Source organism: Phodopus roborovskii, unplaced genomic scaffold (genome assembly GCF_943737965.1).
Source record: "Phodopus roborovskii unplaced genomic scaffold, PHOROB, whole genome shotgun sequence".
In the NCBI taxonomy this organism is placed as follows: Eukaryota; Metazoa; Chordata; class Mammalia; order Rodentia; family Cricetidae; genus Phodopus; species Phodopus roborovskii.
In genome coordinates this window covers 3,139,969-3,163,700 of record NW_026126416.1, presented here as the reverse complement: position 1 = coordinate 3,163,700, position 23,732 = coordinate 3,139,969, and the positions used below count along the sequence as shown (strand labels likewise).

Below are 23,732 nucleotides of genomic sequence, written 5' to 3'. Positions count from 1 at the left end.
GAATGTAAAACATTCTTATTTTAAATATATAAAATAATCAAAACAAAAATTACAAATTCATTTTGTCAAAGCTCGTAGAGTAATTGTTATGATAATAAGATAATAGTAGCAACAGTTGCTCAGAAGAGAAGCCCCACTGTGATGCTTAGTATTTAGCAGTCCATACATAGTAGGGGTTTATGCCTCATCTAAAGCAGTTTGCATGCCACCCATTGTCATTTTTACCAAGTCAAACCTGCAGGACCTGATTCCCAAATACACAGCTCGTGGCACGTCCCCTAAAATGAGACGCCACGCTCTGAAACTTGGCCCAGTAGGTTCGAGATATTTCCAAATTGAAGTTTATTATTGACAGTAAAAGTTTAGAAGTCTACTGTAGGGAAAAAAAAAAAAAAAATAGACACACTAAAACCCAGAGCCAGGAAATTGTCAGGCTGCTCACGTACAAGAAATTTTTTGTAATCTCCGAATTTACAATGTCATCTAAGACCACATGGCCCAGCCCATATTTTAAAAACGGAAATATATAAAAATCTCTTTCAGATACATTCAATGGATAGGGATGTTTTAAAATGTCTATGATTTCAAAAGGCCTCACTGAAAGAGGAATTGTTTTTTTTTGTTGTTGTTGTTGTTGTTTTTTTTCTGAAATATTGATGACAACATTTTTCCAAGACGTTCACCAGCCTCTTGACACTCTGGATACTTGCTCCATGAGCTAATGTCAAGTGTACATGACATTGTCATGGGGTCTCACTACAGCACCCTGTAATCCACTGCAAGGACCTATAAATGCATGCATACATGTGCACATGGGCATGCGTGACCACGCACTCACGTACATACACGCATGCCTGCATACATGGACAATCTGCAGCATCCAAGAAGTGCAATTCCCTCTTCCACACACACAGGCACTATTCATTCTCTTGGTGACATCTTGTCGATCTCAACAGCAAACACAGAGTTTCGTGACTAGCAACAACGTCGTCTAATCCATACACTTTCAATCTGACTGGGAACACCATCTTCTGTCCGCACAATAACTTGACAAATATTAGCATGAATTGCTAAGGCGGTGTGACAGCCACATGCTGAGAGCAGAGTCTCACTAATGTGTTTTGGCATGCAGGTTTGTAATCACACATTTACATATGCAATGACCTACATTTGCATGTCAGATCACACACCGTCTTGGTTTATTAAGACCGGGCACCTCCCTGTGCTTGGCGGCCAGAGTGGCCAGAGAGGGCCAGAGGGCCGTGTTTTTTGGCAGTTGAGGGATGAACCGCCACAAAGGATTAGGCTGATATGGCATGAGCATTAGACACTTCATTAGACGTAATCTGTTTAACAGTGGGCAGTGTATGTAAACTTCACAGCCCATTTACGGCACCTTCCTCCCCCCCATGGCCCTTCTTCAAAGGGCAGTGCTGGTGAGTGATGGCTTGTCTCATCTGCTCCCCTGTCCTGTCATGGAGTGAGGATGTGGAGAGCTGACGTGAGAGGGAACATAGCTGTACACCGCCAACTACCCTTGGGTCTCACTGTCTCGCTGCAGTTTGTGTAAAAATGAGCGTGTTTGAGATGAGGGCTCCTTTAGGGGGCCGTCACGCACGTCAGCACTACACTCCCGTATGATCAATCGTGCCTCGTTTTGATGAATCAGATGACACTGTCAATCGAATCATAGTATTGCTTTCAAAAAAACGGTATCAAGTGCGTCCCACTAGAGAACTGTTATGATCTTAAATGTTGTCCAACCCTGCCCGTCTCCATACACATGTGCAAATGTACAGTGCACATGCAGATGTGCATGCTTGCTTATTACTTCAGCACGTTGAGCTGTGCCAGGAATAAACAATGTGATTTACGCTGGTATAAATTAGGAGCCAGGTGAAATCACTCACACTGACTTTGACGCTCCAGGCTTAGAGTTCTAAGGTGCACAAAAGAGCTCAATCAATGGGGTCTTCAACTTTCACCAGAGTAGAAGTTTACTTTGTTTCTATCTCTAAGAAACGTGGATACCTTATGTGGAAGGGGCCTTTTAAAAGTCGCCTGTATATATCCTGGCCATGGGCCCCACCCACAGCTGTGCCATAAGCTCTGACCTCCCCAAGGCATTGCACTGGCCTCTTCCCAAACCTTTTGGATAACTTCTTCACATGTGGCAGGCCACAGCTGTGTCTGAACTTCATTCCGTCCTTAGGCCCCGTAAAACAACCATCTTCAGCTCTTTCGGGCAGCTTTATTTCCTGTGTCCTGCTCTAGTTATCTCCTGAGCAATTGGAACAGCCGTCCCGACAGCAGCCGTTCAGTTCCATAAAGTGTCCTACAAACTCAGGCCCAACGCTAGATTCTAGATCGGTGGTTCTCAACCTGTGAGTTCTGACCCCCACAGGGGTTACATATCAGGTATCCTGAGCATCAGGTATTCACGTGATTCAAAATCACATTACACAGTTACAAAATAGCAAAGAAATACTTTCACGGTTGAGGGGCACCACAACAGGAGGAACTGTACAAAAGGCTGGCGGCCTCAGGAAGGCTGGGGACCACTGTTCCAGATCATACTGGCTGTTGATTATTTCTTCACATGCACACCGTTCTCCTACTACACATTGGTTTCTCAGACCAAAGGCCCCAAGACCAAGTTCGTAGTTTGTTAAGAAGAGGCCAGGAAGAAGAAAGTTGTCTATTAAGAGAATGTGTTGGAGAATTCTGAGAGGATGTAAAGCATCATGCACACAGGGCACGGTGATGAATTAAGACAGGCTCTAATTACTGCCTAGAAGAGATTGCAGGACCATGAAATGAAAACAAATACCAGGCTTGCAAGCCTCGGCCTCTCACAGACTTCCAATTGCCGAGTTAAAGACATTTCCTTTCATCCCATCTATTAATGAAGCCTTTAGTAATAAACTGTGGTCCTTGTTGGGCCATTTCGTGGGCTGGGCCATGGACCAATGAAAAGGCCAGAGGGGGATCAACAAGAGGGTTCTTAACGATGGATGCCATATGCCTGCCACCTTCACGTCCCTGCCATCACGGGCTATAACCTGGAACTGCGAACTACATAATCCTTCTGTCCCTTAAGTCGCCTTTGTCAGAGAACTTTAATCATTGCAACAGAAAAGAGACAAATTCAGCAAGCCATCTGGCTGAATCCAGTTTCCGTTTCGTTTCCTATATGAAACAGTAGGGGAGTCCACCTCAAAGACCTGCATGTGGGTGGGCAAAAGAAGCCGGCGTCTCACGAGGGCTCTGGATCACTTGAGCAGTGAGAAGGCACCTCCCCGGGAGGTGCAGTGTGACCTCAGGTCCTGCAGCTCTGCAGCTGCTCAGGCAGCCAAGTTCTTCACTCTCCATCTTGACTTTCTGCCCTGTCCTTCCTTATCTAGGTCACAAGAGGACATACGCCAAACGCATACTCAAGAGGGCTTCCGAGCATCTCCTCGTTCTCTGTTGGGCCTTACCCTTGGGATATTCACTACCATGAGGGTCGTCCTCCTGATGGACGAATGAAAAGCAGCTAACCCCCTCAGTTACAATACCACCCGGGCGGTGCCACCGTCCATGTAACTGTCACCATTCAGCCCAAAATTCTCTCACCACTTACTGCGGTGAAACTTTTAATGCTTAAAACTATAAAATTCATAACATCTTTGGTGACACTTAGATACGCTTGCAAGCTAGAACCACAGGCTCAACAACAGAATGACCCATAAACCTGGTGTTAACACCACATGATCTCCATGGGCAGATGACAGAGAAAAATGTCAGAAGTTCAGTACACAGGGCCGTCTGAAACTTCTAAGACACTTAAGGTCCCATGCGGCATTTACAAACACTCATTTTTTGGAAGAAATCTTAAAATACAACATGAACAAAGAACAAGTGCCTGCCTATGCAAAGTGCTTTTCGGTATTACTTTATGTCTACATCCATAACTCCTTACTTAATGGGCAAAATGAAACCTCGTTTGGGAAGCACTTAGGAATGCTACTTTCATTGTAAATTGTGTGTGTGTGAGTGTGTGTGAGTGTGTGTGAGTGTGAGTGTATGTGTGTGTGAGTGTGTGTGAGTGTGTGACTGTGTGTGTGAGTGTATGTGTGTGTGTGAGTGTATGTGTGTGAGTGTGTGAGTGTATGTGTGTGAGTGTGTGTGTGTGACTGTGTGAGTGTGTGTGTGTGAGTGTGTGTATGAGTGTGTGTGTGTGTGTGTACTCAGAGGCTATCCTCTGAAGGAATTCTTAGCTCTCAAAAACTCATTCAAAATCATATATGGCAACTAAACATCAAGCTCTCAAGTGAACGAAGCTTTTAATCTGTTAATGTTCTTGTGAAGGCATGTCTCACCAACCTGACATACTCATTTAGAAATATCTTAGGCACTACGGTGATTACGAAGATCTTCTCTACTTAAGCTCCACTCAGATACCTTTCACTCTTAAAGTGGGTTCTGTATGACACTGGCTATTATCTAAACAATTAACAATTTCCTAGGACTAAATTCATTTCTCTGATTTGCTTTAAAAATCTGGAGGCAAGGACATGTACTGAGCAATAGATGATTTGGGCAAACGTTATAATAATAATTCTCTATGGAGAAATTAGAAGAGTCATAGGATAAACTCCCCAGAGAGAAAATTATGTCCTGGTATTCCTTGAGGTATTAGCAATGATCTACTACACAAGCCAGTACTAATTGCAGTATCTAACACCATTAATAAGGTTGTTATTGTTATTACAAACTCCTCTTATTGATTCCCGCTTTACCATTGGCTTAAAGAAGGGAATTGGTTTGTATTTTATATTAATGCTCTCAATTACCTCCTAAGCTGAAAACTAACAAAACACTGAAAGTCCATCAATCTTCCCTTTGCAGCGGTATTTACACTGTGATCTTTGTTTCATAAAGTATACTGCTCACTTCCAAACCACACGAGGACACACCTAACACAATTCTAATACATATTTCCTACAGATTTCACTAGAAACCAGAAGAGAAAAACAAAATACCATGCATACCATCAAAGCCTGTTTCTTCTCATCAAAAAAAAAAAAAAAAAAATGTATCTCCCAAAAATTTCTTTATTTCAAAATCAACCTATCCCTAAAGTTCTCTACGTACAATAGACAACATCTGTGTGTGTGTGTGTGTGTGTGTGTGTTTTTTTTAAGTGCCACATCACTCTAAGTAGATTTTGTAATTAAAGGAGGAAACTGACCATGGAACATGGAAATGAGTAGCAAATACACAAGAAAGATGCACAACTTCATTTTATGAGATCTAGTTCTGCAGCATTTGATCACCATTACTTGTAATGCCCACTATAATAATTGCAACACCTAAAGGGCTGAATAAGAAATACCGCATGTCTCTTAAATTACCAGGAGTAAGATAATTAAAGCCAAAGGGCATTCCCGTCTCCCCCACTTTACCAGCTACAACCCGACTGAACAGAACATAGAGGAGAAATGCAAGCAAATTCAGAGGAAAACGGATTGCCTTTAAGACTGCTCATACTGATGCGGGGAGTCAGACAATAAAGAACCCTGTAATAGCATGAGAAGACAACATATACGCGGCAGTATTTGGTGCTTGTCCTGTGTATTTACACACTGTGCAGAGAAATAACCTAGGTTCATGTAGACAGTGAATCACAGCTATTTTAGGCTACAAGATGGAGGGGTGATCTTGTTGAACGTAAAACACTTATACTGAGATTGAAAGACAAAAGGGAGTCTAGAGATGGAACTCAGTGGCAGAGTACTGGGTTAGCACATGCTCGGACCTGGGTTTGATCCTCAGCACTGGGGGAAAAAAAAAAAAAAAAGGGCGGGACGGATGGTGAGTTTGATGCTGGGTTCAAGAAACAGCAACCAGGGCACCAGAGCTGGAGTAAGATGTTTGGACTGTATATAGTCCCCAAAATAAGAGTAAAGAGATAAAGAAATAAGGGTAAAGAGGTAAGCATCGATAAAATCCCTGTGGATTCTAACTCTGTCTGACAAGAATGGGAGATTGGTCATTGGGAGCACCGTGCTGTGATCTGGGGCAGTTTGCAGACCCTTCGGGATACTGTGTGGCAAAGGATCTGGGAAGGGCGATGACAGGAATACAGACAGGAAGGCATGGGCTACTCCTGGAAGCTGCAGCACCAAGCAACGCAGGTGGAAATCATCGGGGCCAACACATCTGCCAGCACAGATATGGGCCGAGAATCAAGCAGACAGCAAGCATCGCTCACTGACTTTGGGCTAGACTACACGAGAAAGTTTGGACAGAAGATAGATAATAATGATGTAATGAAGGATAATATTTGATATAGCAAAGCAAACAATGATACTCATCTGTGGACCAAGACTTACAGGCATCACGTGTGATAGCAAATGCCAGTCATCCCAGCATGTGGACAGTGACATGGACTGTGGAAGCAAGGTGACCAGCCTCAGCTTCGCAGCAAGTTTGAGGATAGCTTGAGATAAATGAGACACTGCCTCAATAAGCCAACAAGAGGACATGAGAGAGAGAGAGAGAGAGAGAGAGAGAGAGAGAGAGAGACAGAGAGAGAGAGAGACAGACAGAGAGAGAGAGACAGACAGAGAGAGAGAGATGGATTTTTAATTGTGCTGTATGCAAGACAGTTCTGCCTGCAGGCATGTCCATGTACTGGGTGTATGTCTGGTCCCCACGGAGGCCAAAAGACGACACTGTGTCCCCTAGAACTGGCATTACAGATAGCTATGAGGCATCATGTGAGTGCTGAGGACTCTGGGTCCTCTGCAAGATCAGCAAGTAGTTTTGGAGCCATCTCTCTAGCCTCAAGAAGACAATTATTGACAGCATGCTGTATAGAGTGCAGTATACAAGAATAGAGCTGCGTGTCAAGTCTATGGGGCAAACACTAATTTATTGATGGTGAAACTGAGGATGGTAAAACCGAAGCTATCAAAACCTAATCCCAGACAATTTTACACCGGAGCTCACACTACACTACACATGCCATTGTGAGCAGTCTTGCAGTTTCTAAATACAAAATCATACTGCTCCTATCTAGGGCAGATGCAGAGAGTTCAGCCCCAGAACCTTTTATCCTTGACTGTTTGCAAATGGACCCTTCTCCTGATCTCTGGCTACCCTTAAATTCGCCATGGATGGAGAGGTCAAGTTCAGCTTCAGTCTCTTGTGATTTTATACACAAGTACCTCCAATCCAGAACTACTGACTGCTAGCAAACCAACCTACACATTAAATGCTACTCTTCAAAAATGTCTACCACAGGAAGATTAGTCTTATTCTAGAAAAGTTTCAACTACTGAAGAGAAATCTGAAGTCCAACTTGAGCGTTGGGATGAGAGAACCACATGAAAATTATGGGCCTTAACTAAAACTGTATCTTATTTTGTTGGGAAAAAAAGAAAAAAGTAACTTTATCGGTTAAGTAAATACACAACTCTAAAGAATTCTGGGCTATTCTCAATTATCAAAGTCATCCTCAAAGGTACAAATATTTCATTGTTGTGATTCCCTAAAATTTATGCTTCTAAACTCAGGTCTGAACTCAGCTGGAAAGCAGGTCTGATGACTTGAGGCTCATCCTTACGCACATCTGTCTGAATGACTTCAAACGGCAAGAAATCAAGAGAGAGAGAGAGAGAGAGAGAGAGAGAGAGAGAGAGGATCTTCCACACTTCTCAAAGCATGTCCTTTTAAAATATGAGGGATGGTCACTAGCAAGTACGTAAACATGAATTACCAATCTAAAATCAAATAAAGTTTGATCATACTCTAAATATTGGAATCGTTTCTCATTTGACAGCCTTCTTAGTATTGTATAACTGAATGAAATAAATCCAAACAAGTGAAATTCACATAATACATGTTGATCCATATTGAACTGAAGAGGTTAAAATGTAACTTTCCATTAGAGATAATTACCCACTCAACAAACATTTGTTGATTACCTATCACTTATCATTCATTAATATAAAATATCACACACACACACACACACACACACACACACACACGAACAAGCCAGGCCTGTAATTCCAGCTATGTGGCAGGCCAAGGCAGGAGATTTTTCAAATTCATGGCAGGCATGCATTGTAGAGTGAGATGAAGGTCAGCCTAGGCTGGTTAATGGATGCCTGTCTCTGAATAAAAAAAAAAAAATGCACAAAGGGCTAGACATGTAAAACAGTAAGTAATGCAGTGTTTGCCTAGCATGTTCTTGGGCCTTGAGTCAATTCCAGTGCAAGGGTGGGGTATACGAGACAAGAAGAGAAGATAAGAACTATACAAAATATTCTTGTATGTATGTATGTGTGTTTGTAACAAACATACTAGTGTAAGGAGTCACTCATAATCATTATTTCTCACAGAATGATCTTTTTATTGTCTTCTCAATTATCTACTTCCTCTATTATAATATTTTCCTTGATCACGATAGCATAACTTCACAATAATATAAAACATGAGGAGCAAAGCTCACTGGGTCCCATCAGTGACCACATATTGTTGACGCCCACCTGAGACCTTGCACTAGAGGTAAATGGAAACATGTAGGTTTCAAGATATGGCTGAACCAGAGTCTACAGTTAGCAGTGTCAGAGATGCACTGTAAAAGAAGAGGGTGACCAGATGGTGCAGCTCTTCAAAGTCACATACAAAGGTAGCACTCACCCCAAACCACAAAAGCTGGAAGGAGTAAGGAAAGGTATATAACACAGTATGCAGTTTTAAAAAGACATTCTTACTGCAATGGAAAGAAGCTACCTGATATTGTGAAATGACTACAATCTGGAATGGTCATAGCAGCAACTGATGGATGAATGCATAGAAAGATAGAAGATAGATGATTGATAGGTAGATGATAAAAGAATAAATAAGCAGGGAATGTAAAAATTTCCATATATAATGTGGGAAGTTCTGAAGATACTTATATATATATATATATATATATATATATATATATGTGTGTATACATATATATATATATATGTATATGTGTGTGTGTGTGTGTGTGTGTGTGTGTGTTTTGAAAAGAAAAAAGATGGCCTGATTTGACACCAAGTTTATATGTATTCAAAAATATTTACTGGGTGGCTACTGTGTGTCAGTCAGACTAGCGATACAGTTTATAGTCTAAAACAAGAAAAACAATGAGCAGAATTAACAGTGATAAAACAAAGATTAACAAAATCAACACAGTTTACCAAGAATTTCATGGGGAAAAAAAAAAATATGCCAAGAAAGGTGTATCACGTAGTTAGGAGGGTTCAGTTTTCACTTAGTGTTTAAAGAAGGTCACACACACACACACACACACACACACACACACACACACACACACACACACACACACCACTTCAAGTATACCTGGATATATACTTAAAAATGATGAGTGAGCGAATGGGAAATCACAGGGAAGTATCAAACGCGCACAGTCTGACTGCCATTTCATAGCAGTGACTGGACGCTACGCTGGGCAAGATGGAAGGGTAGGGGGAAGGCAAGATCAACAAGGAAGCTATTACAACACAGCAGAAGCCTCTGGCTTGGTGGAGGGATGGAAGAGGTGGACACATCTCCCAGTTCTAAGAATGTTTTAGAGACAGAGCTAGTGTTTCCCGGGAGGAAAAGGAAGATGCCAGGGATATTTCAGCATCAGTTGCAAGAAACATGAACCAACCAGTAACTGGGATTCACAGGGCAAGGGGTAGGACAGGTAGGAGGCAAATACTGAAGAGATCAGCTGGAGACCACTATGGTTATGATGGACAATTCGGTATCGGGACGGCCGTCGGGGATGTGAGTTTAGGAGAAGCATAATTCTAGACTGAGATGACTCTGAGAGCCACATGCATGAAATTGGAAAAATAGAAGAGAGTCCAGTTAAGGAATATAAATGGGCAAAAAGGCGACATATGAACTAAGCCTTAAGGGGAATTCCTTATTAAGATGTTCTGGAGGTGAGGAGACACAGGGCAAAGAAGGGCCTGTAAAACAAGAGGGAAAACAAACAAGGTATGTGGGAGCCAGGAGAAGGAAGGATTTCTAGGAATAGCTATTTTCAATTATTCCCCAATGCAGTTGGTGAGATGAAGCCTGAGCAAGTCCGAAGATGAGAAGGGAGGTGTTCACACAGGGTAAATTTAAGGAAAAAGGAAGGAAGGGAGGGAGGGAGGGAGGGAGGAGGAAGAAAGGATGGATGGACGGACGGACGGAAGAAGAATGAAAGGAAGGAAGGATGAAAGAAAGGAAGAAGCAAAGAAGGAAGGAAGGAAGAAGGGACATGAATATAAACGCCACTGTCTAGGAAAGTCTACACTGAGTAGGGGACAGCACAGGACCTGGCTCTATTGGGAATTTCGGCAGATGAGGACAGGGTGGTAGAGGTTCATCCCATCAACTACAGGCAGACGATCTGTGCACAAATCCCAGCTGGAAAATGTGTGACCTCCAGGACAGACATGTTAACCAAGAGTGAGGTCAGGGGCTGATACTCTTGGGGTTGGAGGAGAGACGAACTAGAAGGTGGGAGAGCTTGGGAAGCCTCAAGACTAGGGATGTGAGTACTGAGAAGCCTCAGGCTTTACTAAAGGATCAGGCTGTGAAGCTCAACTATGGCAAGCCTGCCTTTCCTCAAAGGCGCTGTTGCAGTTTACCCCCGCCCCGCCCCATGCCATCTACATCCATAAAATCTACGTGAAGTGAATGCCTGTGAGGAGTCCACATTGCCTACATTACTATAAAGGCTTCCCGAAGAATAAGCACACAGTGATCCATGCTTCAAGCCACCAGGGGGCTGGCTACCTTCCTCCTGCCCACAGTCAATGTTTGTCAGACCCAGGACATGCAACAAGGTACACTTGACCCTGTTCACAAATTCAAAATCCTAAATGAATGCTAGCTTCCTGCCAGGAAGCTTGAAACAATGGCTGCCTCACCTTGAGGTTTACGACTCTAAAATAGTGTCCTCATGGTCTGCAAACTGTAAAAGTCCAGGCTGTTTTCTAGAATCCGTTCTGGTACATGTTCTCTGTCACAGACAGCCCAAATAGCACAATATCTCAAATTGTAAAATAAAAGCAGAAACCGCCCCCCCAGAACTCAAACCTCTGATCATTGTTAAAATTAATCTTCTTAGAAATTCTCACAATTGCACTCTGATAGCTTTTATATAATTGATTTTAAAATTAATAAAATAGATAATGCAACACAACCCTCCTCCCTCAAAAATACTAAAAATGAATATAGCCACACATTGTCACAAACCTCCACTGAAAAGGAAATGTAAAATGTCATTGTTTAAAATTAGTCTTCCTCTACTATTTTAACTTTTACTGTCCCCACCATTTATACAGTCTGAATTAATGGAGGGAAAGGAAAATCTACTGTTGTACGTGTAGCGGCTTGAGTGACGAAACACGGGAGAATCAAGCACTCACTGCTCCCTTGATGGTAGTATGTGGGCAGAATCAAGGAAGAAAGAGCCAGAATACTAATAAAAAAAAAATTTGCCCTAGCTTCATGAGAACAGCAGCAATGCAAAAATAAGCAAGCAAACAAACAAATAAATAGAACACATAAATTCCACATTCCAACCCTTCAACGCAGAGGGACTCACGCTGTAGTAAAAATGACAGCACACATTATAGGCTGTGTATGGGTTTATAGGCTCATCTCACACCGAGGAGAAAGACAAGACAGCCAGCCTCTTTAGGTTTCTGTCTCTGTCCCACACTTCCATTAGCATCACAAAAGCAAAGGAGTCGCCTGGCTAACCATATGTTGCCATATCACCCCCGTTATTCAGGCCAATGGTGTGGATCAAAACAAAGAAGACTGTCAACCCTGGGCACAGGCTGCCCTTCCCAGTCTCTTAAAATGCCACCTCGAGCAGGGACATTTCTCAAAGACCTAATCAGTACTAATGTCCACCAGCTCTTCTCTCGTCATCTCGCACCACCAATCTGAAGGCAGAGGAGAGGAAAGAGCAAAGATCTGCTCCCCCCACCCCACGCATGCCACAAGGCAGCCAGAGCCTGGCATGACACTTGCCTGCTTCCAACAGGGAAAGCGCTCCAACCATACAGGGGCAGCAGCAGGAACCGTGTGAAAATAAATGCAGAACCGTTTCTATGATTTTTGAAATTTAAACTGTGTGGCAGCCTAGCGTCTTGTAAGAAAAGACTTACTTTCATTTCTGTTTCCTACTGCCTCCCTGACTTTCCTTGGTTGGTGAGTCAGCAGGGGGCCAACTGTAAACTTCAAAATCACAACATGAGCTGCCTAATTTTTAGAGGTGTCCGTTCTAGTGTCTTTGCTAGGAATGGTGTAATACGAAGCTACGGTGTCTCGCCGGAGATGGGAAATGACATTGAGCTGGGCGTATCTAATACAGTTTGCTTATAACAATCTTGATCATAAGACCATTATAAAGTTACAGGTAGACTGGATAAAGCCAGTCCTTAAAGCGAAATGTGACCTTCTTCTAAATGGCATCTGTCGACAGATAAAATTCAAGTACACAGAACAGAAGAATTGCAATGTAAGAGTATATTAAGAACCGATTTAAACATGGTCCTATGAAGGATAGCTGATGGGTTTCAACTCTATAGCTAACGGAGCCCTGCTACGTGTAAAAAGTAGAGTTCCACAGGGTGTCCAAAGTGATGTATCCTTCCCCACAAGAGTTTATCTTAATAAGAAGACAAGGGACATGTCCGCATAAGAAAGGGAAAGAAAGATAACAAAGATACAGGAAACACGGGATGAAGATTGAGGACAACCATCAAGTTTCCAGGGAAGACCGGAAGATCTGACAAGCTGGTGGCAGCATGTTGTTTTAGATGGTCCTGGAAGGATGGATCCAGCTTTTAAAACTAGAGAGCAGGAAGGAGGGTTGAATGAAAACAACTGACTTCACAGAAACAAGAAGACAAGCCTTCTGTAGGTAGCATTTCTGAACTATGCTTTCTGGGAGAAGTCAACAGATGCATTAAAACAAATGGAAACCACAGATTCGGCAAGTTTGGAGACCAATATGGGCACCGCACATAGTAGCTTTGAGATTCAGCGCATGCTGCACAGAAGAGTCTGAGGAGACTTCTCTTTACCGCTCTTACCACTAGCCCAAACCCACGCCACTCCAGATTTCAGCTGAAAGAGTCCTCTACGCTGAGAATATCCGCCAACCAAAACAGAGGGAAAGCCAGCCGGCAGCACATATATAAGGCCTGTTGTAAAAGACCTCTCAAATACCAGGCTGAGAAGCAGCCTGGGTGAAAAATCATGACGAGAGGCTGCCACCAAAAAAGGAAGCCATTCCATATGGGGCTCTCTCTGTAGGATGCCTTACAACAAATGCCGGGAAACTCTTTAGTTGAATTTCAATAAAATAGACAATGTCTTACCAAAACACCCTCTCTGCCTCATTTTGCATGACAGGACATAAGGAGTAACATAACAAGAGAGCCAACATTTCCAGAGAGACAGATACAGTAATGCGAGTCAAGAGAAGCCAGCCAAAGCAGAAGTGGGTACAAAATGCAGAGATAGGAATCCTGCAGACGGGACTCTCCACCACCGCCACCCACTGGAATCTGTAACCTATAAAATGCAGAGAAATTCCCGAACGTGCCTTTTCCTTCCTCCTTAGGTCTAGCTGTGACCCTCAAAGCCAAGAAGCCAGTGAAATTAAATCATAAGCTAGAGGTGGGTGGCCTCCTATCATGTTCTATATAAAGAGTAAGCATTGTAAAAACACTTAGAAGCCAGTAATTACCCCTATAGCTTGGGAAACAGAAATGAACATTTTTGCAGCTACTTTATTGCTGCTGTCAATTTACTCACACATAGTCAGTAGAAAGATACACTCATCCCACTGAATTAAATTACCTGTGGCTGGAACTGAGGAACAGGTGGCCCTTGCGGTTGCTCATCCATTGTCTGACTCAACAGGGACTCTAGAATCCTGCAAAATGTAAAGTCGGAATTTAGATAACGCAGTCATTACCAATTCACTCCACTTCCACAGGCCTGACAGGCACACCCATGTGGGACAGATCTGCTCGATGCTTCAGATCCGTTAAGACACCCTCTGCTTCTATTTCTGACACTTGCTAAATCCAAACTCTGTTTAGTTCACATAATCACACACTATTTCCTCTTCTCCAAAAAAGGCAGCATGGGTGTAAAATATCCCACACTCGAGATGACTTCTTTCTTCTTGTCTTCTCTCTGATGAATGCCTTATAAACTACTTATGAATTAGTTCCCTAATGTAGGTTCCCTTAACAGAATTTTCCAATGTCAGATTTATTGTTTAGACTGCTAAATGATCTAGAATTATATTTATATATTGCAAAAAAAAAAAATTGTCCTTATGGATACCCAATTGTAGTTTTGCTTGTTTGTTTTGTTTTGTTTCTCTTTGTAGGCTTTAGAACCTGTCCTGGAACTAGCTCTGTAGACCTGGCTGGCTTCCAACTCACATTTATCTATGCTCCCCCGTCACTGAGTACCTAACCTCCCGGTACTTCAATGCACTATGTGTGTAGCAAGTGCCATACAGAATACAGAAATACAGCATTAACTAACAATGCATTATATAAAAGAATGGGGGGGGTTGATACAGGGTCTCTACATAGCCTTGGCTGTTCCAGAACTTGCTATATAGATCAGGCTGACCTCAGAATGAAAGAGACCCGCCTGCCTCTGCCTCCAGAATGCCAGGATCAAGGGTGTGTGCCATCATACCTAGTTTGCTACAAAACCTTGAGAGCCTGTCATGGAGTTGCACATCTGTGAATCCTAGGACTTGGGGAGCTGAGGCAGGGAAATCACTGAGTTCCAGGCCAGACTGAGCTACAAAATTATAAAATAAGAACTGGTCTCAAAACACATATCAAAATAAAAGCCTTTATTCTGATTAATTACATGTATTACTTTAATATTAATTTCAAAATCCGTCTGATTCCATTTTAAAAAGTGTTTGTGACTGAGATGTAATAATTCTTTAGCTGAATTTAAGAATAACAGTAATTAAGCCTTCAAACTTGTGGGCATGAAATATTTAATTTCTTGCAAAACTGATTTTCAATTTCAATACACTGGGTTGTTTTTTTTTTTTTTTTTAACAACTTTCTCTAGATTATTTCCTAAGTAATTTTCATTACATTGCAAAAGTTGAATATTTTCATTCAGTTTTCTAAATTTATTCTGTGCACTGAAACTAACTGCATTGAATAAAACCACATAAATGTGTAACCCATTTAATTAGTCTAAATGGCTTTTGAAATATATTTTTGTGCCCTGTTGCAATGGCCATACCTTGCAGTATAATGAACATAAATGCAGGCAGATCTTTTTCATCTTAGGGGAAAGACATCAATAGTTTTATAGTCTCTGATCATTAAGCAAAACATTAGCTGCTTTACTTTAAGTTTTCTTTTCTACGTCTGGATATTTTCCTGCACATATGTGAGTACACCACATGTGTACAGTGCCCATTGAAGCCAGAAGAAGGTATCCCCTGGGATCCCCTGGATTGGAGTTATAGGTGGAGCGAGCTGCTGTAAGAGTGCTGGGAATTGAACTCAGGTCCTCTGGAAGAGCAACCCGTGCTCTTAACCACTGAGCTATTTCTCCAGCCCAAAGCTGTTCATTGCTAATATGTGCCTTGACCTACTTGGTTCATGAGGTTGGCTTTGATGGTGCATATTATTGGATTTGAGGTGGAAAAGAAAAGAGTAAAGATGAAACCCAGCAATGAAATCAGCATTGCACATTGTGTGGTCTAAAGACACCCTCACAAAGAAACACCTCTTTGTCAAAACCCTCTACAAAACATTTTCTGTTATGGTAAATTCTCTCTGAGAGTTACAATAAAGTGTTTTTACCGCACACACTGACACATGACAACAATTAAGTAAACACAAGCAGGAGAGAATGAAGCCAAGGCAAAGGAATGCAGGACTCTGAGAAACACGAAGAGACCAAATCAAATAATCTGCTACAAACAGCAGATTACCTGAAAATAAATACATAGCTGAAATGTTAAGCGTTGGCATCCTAGCAAAAAAGAACAAAAGGTGATGTAATTTTCCTTCCTCATATACACAGAGCATGGTTCACTGTGTCACTGGGTACTTTATCATAATTGTGTTCACTGTGTATGTATATGCATGTTCCTGTCTATGCACTTGGGTACATGTGTACCACGTCAAGTCCATGGAGATTAGAGGTCAACCTTGGGTGTGGCTCTCCCGTCTATCTTGTTTGAGACAAGGTGTTTGCCAAGTTAGCCAGAGATTATCTAGTCGTTTCTCTCCTTTCTTGCTGTGAGACCTCTGGGGTTATCTGAGTTCTGGGAATCTGAATTTGGGTCTTCACACGTGTGTGGTAAGGGCCTCACCACTTAGTCATCTCCCCAGCTACTGCGTATTTTTACTAACTCTGCATAATTGAAGGAAAGCGCATTTTGATATGCAAAATATATTTAACATACTTTTGATCTAGATTACAAAGTCCATGTTTGAGATGCCTATGCTGCCTATACTGCATTTATAATGCTTGGCTCAATGTCTGCATTAAAAAGGTAGCTGAATGGATATTTAATGAATGAATATATAATGTGCTTATCACAAAGACATCAAGTGATCATTGATACTAATTAAGTATGTTAACAACAACAACAACAAAAAAAATCATCAAATCCAACTAATTTGTAGTTAATCTTTAAACCAAAAAGGAAACCACTGTTAATAGAAGATGCGCAATGAGTTACATTTTAAATAATGAGCAGGAAAAATTAACAAGGTTTAAATGCAAGTCAGAGAAAGAAAACAAAATATCCAAATACAAAACAAAAACACAGCACATCCTGTATGTAATTTAAAATTAAGGTCGGTGAGGATGGAGGATTGCTGTCAGTCAGAGCAAAGGGTTGCTTCGAGACAGGAAAGAATTTCACTATCAAGCCAAGATGTGGGATCACAGCACTCTGGAGACAGAGGCGGGAGGACCTGCAGTCTGGTCTACACAGTGAGTTCCAAATCAGCCAAGGCTACACAGTGAGACTCTGTTTCCAAAACCAAATAAGTAAACAGAAGTTTACCATGTTTGAAAGATAATATAACAAGCAAGAAGTCCAGCTCACAAACTACTGCAAATCCACATAACGGGCAAGATGACCTTCAGCAAGATAAGGAAACCTCCCCAATGGCATTGCACCCTCCTGACCAAGCAGTGTGGCCTCCACCAAGTCTCCCGTGATCCCAAACTCTCTCTCCTCTTCTGCTACAGCTGCCATTACTCTTTACCTTTAAATGCCAGCTTATTCCAACACTGGGAACTTCAGTTAAAACTGTATTATCTCCTGAAATTAGCCTATGGCTTTGGTTTTGTTTAATAAGGCATAAGAGATGGCCACAGTCTGGAAGCTCTCAGTAAATCCAGGAACTCTGAATACTATCCAAATGTGAACCCTGTCAAATTACTGTCTTCACAACATCGTTCCTAAGCTCCAAGCTACAAATGCCTATAGCCAGCTGCTCACCTGGGCATGCCCACCTGGACAGAGGACTCTGTCTTTCATGAACCCACATTGCTGTATTCACACATGCTACCATCTACTCACTTACTCCAGCCCCACAATTTTTAAACACTTGGGTCTCTGGACTTTATGACTGGAGGATTCTGAATCCATTTTTTTTTTTTATGTAGATTACATCTACCTGTATTCTGCATTCTGAAATTAAGAGGAAAAAAAAAAGTTAAGTATATGTTAATTTACTTAAAACTGTTCTGCTTATACATAACATACTCCATGTTTACATAGAAATTTTTTTTATATTTTTGGTTATGAGCCTAGCCTTCAACAGCTGAGCCATCTCTCCAGCCTGGCATATAAATTTTTTTTTATGAGAAATTGCTACGTTTTTCAAAAACTTAGTCACAAGACCAGAACTTACTTTACATTGCAAAGGTCTTTGATGCCCATACTCATACTCTGCACTAATCCATGTAGCTTCTGCACTGAATCTCATGTTGTGCTCTCTACCCAAACTATGTAAAACTGAAGAAGCAACACAGCTGGCCTGCTAGACATGTGCACGTGAACACAGAGAAGCGCTTTAGTAGCCATCTCCTGGCCTTCTGGGCACTCATCTTTCATAGACTATAAAACCTGACAGAAGGTAACCTCGAGTTAGCTACAACATGGATTCTGCGCTCTTAGTCAGCTACCCGTTATCCCCTGAAAATCCAGCTGTCCACCTGGCCCTTGAGTAGATCTTTAACTGTAGAGGTTGTAGCATTGTCACATCTGGAAATTTTTAATTCCACGAGTTAACTGAGAGCCCTGTAAATCACAAACGTTCCTTTATTCTTATCTTTTTAAGTCTTGACTGTTAATATCACTACTAATTTTATCAAATCTTTAAATACCAGGGGGAAAAAAAGTTACACAGCGAAAGATGAACGCAAGTTTTCCAAAATTCCCACTTAAAAATCTTGAACTTTGGCTGCACATGGTGGTGCACACACTTTTAATCCCAACACTGCGGAGGAGGAGGAGGCAGGTAGAGCTCTGTGAGTTTTCAAACAGCCTGTTCTACAGTGAGAATTCTAGGACAGCCAGAGCAACGTAGAGAGACCCTGTTTCAAAAGTAACTAATGTGCTTGAATTTTATTACTGCACAAATTATGTTAGTAGTTTGCCTTCACAATAACTGCCAAGAAAATATCTACAAAAATTTCTCAGAATAATCACAATCTGTCAATCGCCCTTAACTTTGAAATGGTACTCACAAAAATGACAGCTGTCTCACCCACAATAACATTCTTCCTGGAGGTGCCTACAATTTACTCAAGTGTTATTTTAAAGCTGCGTCTCTTTTCATCCCACATCACATTCAAAGACACGCCATGAAAGCTTGAGATTTGGTATATACACACTTTTACTTCATCTCGGTCAGTTTGGGTTGGGTATTTGTGTAAAGTCTCAAAACCAGGAAAAATGGCCCCACTGAGCTGCCTATTTAACATATCAAAACTGCCCTGGCCTCTGGGTTCTCCCAGCATCCCTCAGCCCCTACTAGTTACAGAGTATGCCAGGCATACCCTGCACCCTACCCTGAACTCTCCTGGCTCTCCCCTCTCCTCACATGGCTCAGAGTATGACTCTGGACTCTGCCAGATGTCCCTGCCCCGGCATCTACAATATACCTTCTCCTCCACCATACCTAGGTGTAGTCATGTCCTCCCTTGTTAGTTATCTTTTCATTCAGTTTGGAGGAGTGAGCTCATGCCTGATAAGCAAGTACTCCACTATCTAGACACGCCCTACCAGCCCGGAACGCTTACATTTAAGAAATAAAACTTGCAGCCAAATAGCTGGCAAAGGATACAAAGAGTTTTGCCACCATGCTGATAATGTCTTTGTAGTAAAAATAAAAACCACTGGATCATAACAACCACAAAGGAGGATCTCAAGAGCCTGGCCACATCTCCTATGCTTCCGTCCACAGACTGTGCCCTCAGCACCTGGAAAAGTGTCACTTTGGACAAAAATCTAAAGCTGGAGAGATTATACAACCACAAGGACCAGAGTTCGGATTTCACTTCCCGCTCAAGCCCAGTGTCTCCTGCACGGCTGAACTCTAGCTCTACCACAGGAGAAGACAAGAGACTCTCCGGGGCTTACTGGTTTCCATCCTAGCTAAGAAAATGCCAGCCCTACATTCGGATAGAGACCCTGCCTCAAAGCAACAGGTGAAGAGATAGAGGATACCTGATGCCCTTTTCTGACCTCTATGCACACACAAAAATATATACCCGCATGCATGCACACACACACACACACACACACACACACACACACACACACACACACTCCTATTTTAAAATCTGAAATCTTCTCTGTCATCTCTCTCTCTCTCTCATTACTTTATCCTGTCCCTCCCTGTTCTGAAGCTAAGATTGATGTCTTATCTCCAAGATGTGTCTCTGCCTGACTCCCTCACAATAGCTTAGCCCCATCCTTCCATGAAATCCCTTCTGTCCCTGAAACCTGCTAAGCACTTTGTGGCATCAGAGCCTGCTGTTTGCTACCCTCTGGGTCCAGGATCCCCAATAGCTGGCTCAACAGCAAGCCTACCCTAACCAGGGTTCCGTGGTACTGCCTCCCTCTCCCTCTGTATTTTTCAGAGCATCACTCTTATATAAGAACTTGTAATTGTATTGTTGTTATGTTTTGGGGTGAGGGGTTCTGTTTGTTTTTACTGTGGGTCATTTTGCTGCAAACAACTTAAACCCAAGAGGCTCTGCCATTTCGTTCCTTACTTTACTTATTGGCCGTATTTCTTGATACGAAGCGAGCATGGCAGCACCTAGTGGGTAATACAGACAAGAGGACAGATTTTGGTCTTGCTTCTAAGCTTATCATTACCTATTTGCAACTTGTGATGATTAGATTTGGCCGGGGGTAGAACAGGAAATTTACAATTGACTTCAAGGTATTTTCTAGGAGGCATCACCAACCAAGTAACAGATGGAAAATGGAATCAGAGTGGGTGTCGGCAGAGGGAAGAAGGGGACGGGAACAATACAGAAAGACCCTAGCGTGAGTGCTTAGGACAAAGCCCACACGTGAAGAAGCCTTGCGTAAAGAAGCCTTGCGTACGATCTTTGCAGACTTCAAGGTCAATATATTGTCTTGCAGTGTTCAGAGAACTGCAATTTACTATTGGCTAAAACGATTTTATGAGATGGAAAGCATCCCTTTTGCGTGAACCGAAACTCTCTGGAAAAGCCTTACCTACGCAGAAGATTGCAGTCTGATCAGAACTTCTGATTGGCCAGAGTTGGAATGTTGCCAGTGAGAGCCATCCCACTCACTTCTCTCTCTAACCTAACACGCCTTTTTGTCCACCAGGAAAGACTTATGAAATGTATTCTTAGCAAAGCAATACCTCCCACCAAGCCAAACGCGAATCGTCAAGAGTTAATAGGAGAAACCTAAAACCGAGTCTCTCCTGCTTTGCTTCAGTCCGCCTACCACCTGTCTCCACCAATGCACTGGTGACAAATGCACTGATTTACGACTGTCATTATTCCATGACTATAGAAGTGCATGTAGCCGTTTTCCCCATAAGACATTATCTTTCAGGGCAGCTTGAATTCATGCTCCAGGCCAATGACCACTCATCACTCATTAGGAGAAAACACTATAAAGGATTCAGATATGCCAGTGAGCTGGCTTTCAATATGACCTTAACAAAAGAATTATATAAAGCATAATGCATTATAAAGCAATGTGGTTTTACTTCACTGGCAATGTAACCATCTTATTGCCAGTACTAAAATAATATTAGTATCATTCCTTAAATAAAATATTTCCTTGTTTCCCATACTTAACCAATTTATCAAATGTATAAAACTAAAATCCTGAGACCATTATTAGCAAAGTAAATCTTGATGGGAATACCAGAGTCATTACACTCACTTTGGCACAACTCTTAAGGATCATATACATATATATATGTATGTATGTATGTATGTATATGTATATATGTATTTGTATATGTATGTGTACATACATATATGCACATATATACATATACATACATACATATATATAGAAATCCCTACAGAATCCAAAGTGAATGTTACATTTTAAGTCTGCATTGTACACAGAAATAAATCAATATATGTTTCAAACTTTTTTAACAAAACCCTTAACCAATTACAAAATACAAATTTAAAGCTAAAGTTATAGAAATTTTGTTAAAAGAAGAAGCTTTGAATATATTTCTTTCAAAAAAACATACAATAAATTTTACTTGTTTTTTGGGGTTTTTTTTTTTTTGTGTTTTTTTTAGATTTATTTGTTATGTATGTAGGGTTCTGCCTGCATGTATCCCTGCAGGCCAGAAGAGGGCACCAGACCTTATTACAGATGGTGGTGAGCCACATTGTGGTAGCTGGGAATTGAACTCAGGACCTCTGGAAAAGCAGCCAGTGCTCTTAACCTCTGAGCCATCTCTCTAGTGCAATAAATTTTACTTGTAATGATGATTTTTATCAAAAAAACAAGTTGCAACTTGCCTTTTGATTGACTCTTTAACATAGTGTTTGGCTAAATGGATTTATTTCCTTTATTACTTACCAGCAAAGAAAAATGAAAAAACATGACAATCTCAAAGTATTCTAATTCATCTTACTAGCTCAAAATTGAAAGTAAATCAGTTCTAACAACAAAGGTTATCTCCAGAGTCTATCTATTTTCAAATATACATTTTCATGACCCCATCACATAGCCACAGCAGTATAAACTGTTCTAGAGAAAATGCGCTTTCAGATAATCAAGTACAGGCTGGTTTTTCTATATTTATTTATTTTTCAGAAATCTAATGAATTGTACCTGAGAAGTACATGATCTAAACTTAAGTTTCCTTCTCCGAAATGAATTTTCCCTTCACTCTCTGAGGTAATAAAATGTTCAGTATCCTTTCCACAATGCCCAGATATTCTATTAGGACAGTAAAAATTCATTTGTATTAAACAAGACAACTCTCACTTCAGAGGAATGAAATATGGAACAAAACAGGGACAACTATGCTGAGAAGTAGAAGCCTAAGACAATTATTGATCTAGCCATAAAATAAGTACATTTGGGCACACACGCGCACACATGCACACACACAACATACATACACATGTGCGCGCACACACAATACACACACACATGTGCACACACATGCACATACATGCACACGCACATGTGCGCGCACAGACAACACACACGTTCACACACACACACCACAATACACATATACACATGCACACACACACACACACACAGGCATATATACATGCATGCACACAGGCACGCACGCGCACACACACACACGCGCACACATGCACACACACAATATATATACACATGTGCACACACACAACACACACGTGCACACACATGCACACGCACATGCGTGCACACACACAACACATGCACACATGTGCACACACACACCACAATACACATATACACATACACACACACACACACAGAGACATATATACATGCATGCACACAGTCACGCACGCGCGCGCGCACACACACACACACACACGTACACACACACAAATGTCAAGGGACATAATGGAAAGTTTAAGGTGACTGATACTTGGCAGAGTCTGAACACTTAAATCCAGATCTAAATATTTTTCTTGGCCCCGAGTCACCATTCAACAGGAATATTCCTGACTTCACCCTCCTGTCTCCGTGTAAGTGATTGAGTCATCCAGTATTTCCCATAATAAAGCAAGTGAAGCGTCTATATATCAGTGAAGGCAGAGAGAGTAAGTGCTCAGAGTCAATAATCCATCCACTCATACATCTCTGTGTTTTAATGAGTAAATCTTGAAGAGGTACCAGGGTGAGTATTGGGTTTTTGAAGAGAATGATGGCTGCTTCTAGACCATTCCCATCTCAGGATTTATAGCTAGGAATAATAATTTATGAACAAACTTGGCTTGAGGAGCCATTCTCCCTTTAAAGGAATTGGTGCTCTATGGAAATAAATGGGTGCTTCCAGAGCTGGGGCTGGGAAAGTACAAGCTGAGCCTGAAACATCGTGTACCAGAAAACAAAGTTGTGCTCAAAGAACAATGAGGACATGTCAAAAAAACATGGACATCGGCTTGAAGGG

At 41.6% G+C, this 23,732-nt stretch overlaps 1 protein-coding gene across 2 annotated transcripts in view; it reads right to left on the bottom strand.

Moving 5' to 3' along the window:
- Nek7 (NIMA related kinase 7) overlaps positions 1 to 23,732 on the bottom strand; it is a 122,904-nt gene that overhangs the window by 57,680 nt on the left and 41,492 nt on the right. For both annotated transcript variants that reach the window (XM_051183187.1, XM_051183186.1), the window contains one exon: positions 13,915 to 13,990. In XM_051183187.1, coding sequence (XP_051039144.1) covers positions 13,915 to 13,962 — 48 coding nt within the window. In that variant the 5' untranslated portion in view covers positions 13,963 to 13,990. Of the gene's footprint in view, positions 1 to 13,914; positions 13,991 to 23,732 lie in introns of those variants that run through there.